This window comes from Olea europaea, chromosome 8, assembly GCF_002742605.1.
Source record: "Olea europaea var. sylvestris chromosome 8, O_europaea_v1, whole genome shotgun sequence".
NCBI classification, from domain to species: Eukaryota; Viridiplantae; Streptophyta; class Magnoliopsida; order Lamiales; family Oleaceae; genus Olea; species Olea europaea.
Window position 1 is genome coordinate 19791270 of NC_036244.1, and position 6628 is coordinate 19797897.

Sequence of the window (6628 nt, forward strand, 5' to 3'; positions counted from 1 at the left end):
CAAAATTTTAGCACCATTCCTTTTACATTCGATTTAGTTCGTACAAGGAATTAATGAGTAACAGACATTTTCTTCATGTTCGTGAGAAACAAACCCCTCAACTTGTTTTACGTAGACTTCTTCTTCTAACTCACTATTTAGAAAAGTTGCTTTGACATAGATTTAATGGGTCTTGATAATGTAATCCTTGTGACTTGAGAGAAGTTAATGCCTTCTTCCATGTAAGAACATCTCGGCTGCAATAGTGGATAACTTACAAAAATTGTATTTCCTTTCTCTGGCTTTTTTGTAACCTCTTAACTAAATTTGAATTATAGAAGAGACAACCTTATGTGAAATTTGAACTTGATCATCAATTCATTATACATCAATGCCACATGGGTGGAAGTCTTTCTATGTATGTGCTAAGTAAACTGCAATATATAAAGTGCATTGAGGAAGCTCTAAACCCTTTGCCTACAAATTGATCCACTAGCAGTTGATCTATTACACAATTTATTTACTATCTAACAACTTCTATCAACTCCTATGTATACTTCTGGATAATGAACTCAATTTCAGTGTCAAATCAAGACTACGTTAGATATATGTTTTATATTTCCAGTACTCCATTAAAAAAAAAGTTCATCGTTCTTGCCTATTTTGTGTTTTTTTCTTAAAATTTATCGAAAGAAACGCGGATAGTTTGTTGTCAAGATACTTGATCTATAAATGTTGACATATATATTTTTTTATTTCATCAATCTTTTACTAGTAAATAAAAATAAAATTTTTACGAGACTTATAAGTAATTTGAAATATAAGGTGCATCATCGCAAGTTGAATTCGGTTATTCTACAATTTATAATTTGTTATTTTTTATTAATAAAATAGAAAAGTATACGACCGTTAGAGAATCATTTGATGATTATACCTGATTAATATTTTCATAAGTTTTAGTGCATTATTTAATTAATAGTGAAATATAAATAGCTTTGTAATAATCACTCACGTGTTTAAATTTTTATTGAGAAAATGAATTTTGACTAATTATATTCGGCTCACACGTAAAATATAGCAGGATCAAAAGGTTGAAAGATATTTTCCGCCGCCTGTGAAGTTCCAAACTTGTCCTTTTGCTCTTTGGGCACCCATTCAACCGAAGACTCTGTGTCAATGTGTTTCCTTTCCCTTCATCTCCTCCTTATTTCCTATTAGATTCCTCATTCTTTACCCCCTCCTCAAGAAAACATACACATATCTACATATACGCGTAAGCATATGTAAATGCGTGTCCAGACATCACACGATTTCTCAAGTGTCAATTCAAAATTTTGAAACTTGAAAGTAGATTGAATTTTGTTTAGTGGTTTTTCTTTTTTTGGGTTCAAAATTTTCGTACTTGAAGAGTAGATTGACTTTTGTGCGGTGGTTTTTTGTGGGTTTCTTGAATTATGGTGAAATCGATTGAAAATGGGACATCTTTGCCGCCCTTCCTGGTTAAATGCTATGAGATCGTTGATGACGACTCCACTAACGAATTGATTTCTTGGAGCGAATCCAGCGACAGTTTCATCATATGGGATGATTCTAAATTCTCTTCCCAATTGTTATCGAAGTATTTCAAGCACAGCAATTTCTCCAGCTTCGTTCGCCAACTCAATATCTATGTGAGCTTCTTTTAATTTAATTTCTCATTCTTTAATTATGTGTAATATGTGTTTTTGTATCATTATGAGTGTATAGGGGTGTGATGCTAATTTGGAATTTGGGGGACCAATGGGGAAAATTTGATTTGGCTCCAATGGAAAATTTTAATTGAGTTGGATTAAGGTATTTGCTTCAAATTCAATGATGTAATGACCTGTGCTTTATATAATTATATCACATCATGGATAGTTTAATATAGCTGAGCAAAATTAAAGTAGATTGCCTGTGGTGCCCAACTAGTATATTCAAGGATTCGTAGTTTGATGAGGATTGTGAAATTATAATTGGAAAATGTGAGCATTCTTAAGCACAAAGTTAAGGAACTTCTGTTTCACACTGAAACCAAATGAATTCGTGAATCATAATGAATGGTGTGATATTTGAAGGCTACAGTGTGGCTGCACAAAGTTGCAAATTGGTTGGATCGAAGAGTTGTAGAGAACCAAATGGTATTCTATACTGGAGTTTCAAATAAATGATGAAGTTATCTGTTCAAATAGTAGTATATAGTAGAATTCTATCCTTATGCTATCCCTACGAGAAGGCACCAAATCAAACTCTTCATCGCTACAAAATTCAGGAATCAGAGTAGAAAAACTTCCTATCTTATTTTTCTTGGAAGTTAGATATCGTATGAAAATCTTGTGTGTTTACTGAACTTTTATTTATTTTACCTGTTTTCTTTGAATGAGGTCCTTTTTTTTTCTTTTTTCTTTTCAAATTTAAAGAAAATCTCTTTCTGCTGTCTCGAGTCAAACTTCTCCCAAGACATAAATAGCTGGATGAAGTTACATTGACGTTTAAGGAATATATTTTTGCAGTTAAAGTTTGACAGTTTTGTACATGGAAAGGTGAAACGTGTTATGCTTTACTTGTACCAAAAATTTATTTCACTTTACTTGAAGCATTAAGGAATTAGAGTTCATACCCACTGTTTTCGTTGTTTTTTCTTCAACTTCATTTGCTTAAGACAACTTCAGTTAAGTATGCTTCTTTGCTTTAAATCTAGTCCATTGTAGAGTGTAGACTTTGTTCTTGGTGCTTGCCCCTGGCCATTCCCTCTTACCGACTTAAATGATTCACTGGCAGAGGATATCTCATTTTGATCAATCATATCTTTAATTGTCTTTACTGTGAAGTCTAGTCTATAATTTAGTAGTTTGTTTCTATTGTTTCATCATTGATTTTACTATAATGTCATTCATCACTAATCAACTACCACACCAACAATAACAAGTTAAGACATTTTGCGTAAAGTTGAAGTTGGTTACTTGAGAAAGAACATTAATGAACTCGTAGATATTGGCAAAACTACAATTTGTTGTTAACAAAGGAAATTGAATCGTGGTAAAGACAAGATAGACATGGACGGGAAATTCTATTTTGTTATCCTATTCGTCTAATAGGACTTGATGACCACAATTGATAGCATTTTGATTTCAGACTACTTTTCCTCTTCTAGCAACTTATGTTGATATTTTGTAGCACTCACGGATGTGCACTTATTTAGGTTTTCACCATTTATGCCCCATCCATCGAAACACATTAAACTAGTCTGGCGGAAGGTTAATCATTTTGCTTGCTTGAGTTGTCACAAAACGTCTACTAGTGAGCATAACTAGAACTTGGTTTTTGGATTTGGATATCTGCTAACGCCTTCACAGGCTCTCTAGAACCCACAATTGCTCTCAACAACCCAGGTCGGTTCTCCATACATCCAACCAGGGGAATGGTTAATGAGCCCACCTTCACATCCTTCTCCCTTCTATATCCCTATTTAAAGTGCACCTTATATTAGAACTGTAGGCTAGTTGTGGTTCCAGATAAATTCTTTTCATTTAAGATCTTAATCAAGCTCTTTAAGAAATTAGATCGTTGAAGAACCTGTGATGCACACATGAACTATGATATTCATGAATGTGAGACCAGCCTGTACAATGAGAACTTTGCGTGGCAACATCTTTGTGGATTGAATCAGAGATTGGATGGAGATCTGAAACAGGGATGAAAAGCTCTTCAGAAGTGGAATTGTGAGAAGGGAAATATGTTTTTCTTATCTGTTCTATAAAACTTCCTTTTTAACCTAGTATGTAAGGTGATCTCATAAAATTCCTTTAGCAGTTCTTCATTTTGTACACAACCCAGTCATCCTTTGTATTAAGTTATACCAACTTCTTTTTCAGTTATCTGATTGAATTCAAGTACCTAGAATAATAGCTTTGGGCAACACAATTCTTTAGTTTAACTCTACATGAACTTTTATTCCCAATCACAATGTCACTTAAGTCTAAAGGTCCGTATATGCATTCCATTTTAGTTCTTCTTGGCCTTAAACTACTGGATTCCACAATGTTCCTCCAAAATTCTAATTAAAAATTTCTCTCTACTATTCTCTTCGAATAAATCTATATCATCAGTGTTTAATGTTCATCAAGAGATTGACGTTGGATATGCCTCTTAAGTTTATCCTAAAAAACTAAAGGATAAGGCTTGGAATGGAACACTAATATGCAAGCCTATTTTAATAGGAAATTTGGTAGTACTACCTCTCTTTGATCTCAGACTAGTAACTGCTTTCTTGTACATCTTTTTACAATTTTTCCCCTTTACAGCCGAATGATACCGATTGTTCACTGTGTTCTGCCAAAGGGATGCTCTTCCTAAAATTCTCCGCTCACGAGAACCTTAATTTATTCCTACATGTTTATTACCAATTTGCAAGAAACTGGATTAACACACTAGTTGGATATGGATTGTACGGATTTCGACTTTCAGTTCTTTTTACCCTTTTCCTTTCTCTTTGCCACTAGTTTTTATTTCATGAAGTTCACCTGTTTCAGTTTTATTAGTCTGCACTGGTTTTTTCCTGATTATAGTCATTCTAACCATGTCATGTAGAAGAACATGCATTGAAGTGTCTTTTAACCATTGGAATTAATATACGAGGAACGTAGATTTTGCCCAAAACATCATGTTGATGTTTTGGGCAAAATCAATGTGCAAAATCAGTGTTCCCATAATAAGTTATAATGGTGTGTTCTAGTTAACGTCACTTGGGTTTCTAGTCCATGTTTGGTTTGGATTCCATATGTTTCAACTGGAAGCTAGGCTCATGATTTGGTTTCTATTTATCTGTTTTTTGCTTTATGTAACTTCGGTTTCTCATTTCATTTTGAAAGAGCTGTTGGAAAGTAATGAAGGTCAAATTTGTCTAAGCAAATAAATTTCCCGACCGATGTTGCCATTTAGGACTGGATATTTAACATCAGTTGATGTGACCTAGGTCCTAGCGATTATTTTGAAGATACTAATAGTAGTGAATATTTTGCTGGCATTGAGTAAATTTTTGCTCATGTCATCTTCTGAACTCTGCTTGTAGGTCCATGTCCTGCGGTTTAAATTCTCTCTACTGAATATAAGTCCTTAAGTAAAGCTTGAGAAGTATAGGGATATCTTGGTTTTTGGAACACTGAGTTTGCAACTTTACACTGTGTTTTCATGATTATCGATATGCCTAATCTTAAGAGTCATCAAAGCCCATTCGGTTGATTGGTGTATAACATTGGAACTGAGCTTTCGGATACTAAAACCGGAACTTGGTATGTTTCTGGTTGACATGTGCATGTATTCTTCTGATTGTATTGATTCAAAATTTTTTGATATGTATCTTATTCTTCAATTATATCAGGGGTTCAGGAAAACAGATACAGATCGCTGGGAATTTGCAAATGAGGCCTTTGTCAAAGGCCAAAAGCATTTACTGAAGAACATCACTCGGAGAAAGCAGCCTCAGGGTGTAGTACAAAGAAAATCTTGTCAAAAAACTTCTCAACTGAATGAGTTGGATAATTCTCTTGCATCTGAAGAAGACAAAATTGTTGAACTGTGGAAGGAAGTTGAGAATCTTAAGACTGATAAGAATGCTCTCATGCAGGAGTTGAAAAAACTACGGCAACACCAGCAGACCTCACACGGTAAGTTAGTACTCCTGAGAGAACAGCTAAAAGGTATGGAGAAGAACCAGCAGCAGATGCTTTCTTTCATAGTGATGGCTATGCAAAATCCTGGATTTCTGGTCCAGTTATTACAGCCAAAAGAAAATACCTGGCGAATGCCTGAATCTGGAAAAAATGTACTGAGTAAAGATATGGATGATTGTAAACCGGCTCCTTCTGATGGAATGATAGTTAGGTATCAGCCACCAACAGATGGAGACTTAGTGCCTGCATGTACCACCCCATTTTTAAATTCTGAAGACGTAATGGAATTTGACTTTTCTACCGATGAAATGAGAGACCTTCTTGAGGATGTCGATCTTTTGTCAGGACCATTGGATGGAAAACACCCCCCTTACGAAAATCATGGCCAGCTTATTCTTCCAGATATATCTGGTGATGATTATATGCTTGAACAACTTTTATCCAGTCCATCGATAGAAAATGTACAAGCTGCCGAGCTCGATGAGGACAACAATGAATGTCAAAATAAGAACATGGAAACTTCAGATTTTCAGAGCCTACTTGATAACTCTGAGAGCATGGAAGTTTTAACTAAACAAATGGGAATTCTGAGTTCGGAAGGCAGCCAAAGATATTGAGGTTTTCTTGAAGCCATTGCCCAGGAATATCATGTTTTTGGAAGTTTTGCAATACATTTTGGTGTCTTTAAAAATGACTGGACGACAGGCGTTTTGGCTTGAATGAATCTAATTATGGTTGGTTATTGTCCAGGTGAGTATAAATGTTTCTATTATGATTATTATTCTTCATATAGAAATACATGACGAGTAGCACAGACAGTGGAGATTGTACAGTTACATCCCTAATTATAACTCACGGTTCCTGAGTATCCTTTCTTACACATACGAGCTTCATGGTGTTAATTCTTCTCCTAAACGTCCTTTTTTGTCTTAAAATATTTGCTAATTCGAGTTTCTGTT

General features: G+C 34.7%; 2 protein-coding genes across 2 annotated transcripts in view; one reads left to right on the plus strand and one right to left on the minus strand.

Annotated features, from left to right (window-relative positions):
* Positions 1–1102: 1102 nt before the first annotated feature.
* Positions 1103–6571, plus strand: LOC111399124 (heat stress transcription factor A-8). The gene is made up of 2 exons (XM_023026364.1): positions 1103–1649; positions 5378–6571. The coding sequence occupies exons 1-2, from the start codon at positions 1434–1436 to the stop codon at positions 6284–6286; spliced, it is 1125 nt and encodes a 374-aa protein (XP_022882132.1). The 5' UTR covers positions 1103–1433; the 3' UTR covers positions 6287–6571.
* Positions 6522–6628, minus strand: part of LOC111398412 (vacuolar iron transporter 1-like) — a 9100-nt gene continuing 8993 nt past the window's right edge. The window contains exon 3 of the mRNA XM_023025317.1: positions 6522–6623. Coding sequence (XP_022881085.1) covers positions 6522–6623 — 102 coding nt within the window. The remainder of the gene's footprint in view (positions 6624–6628) is intronic.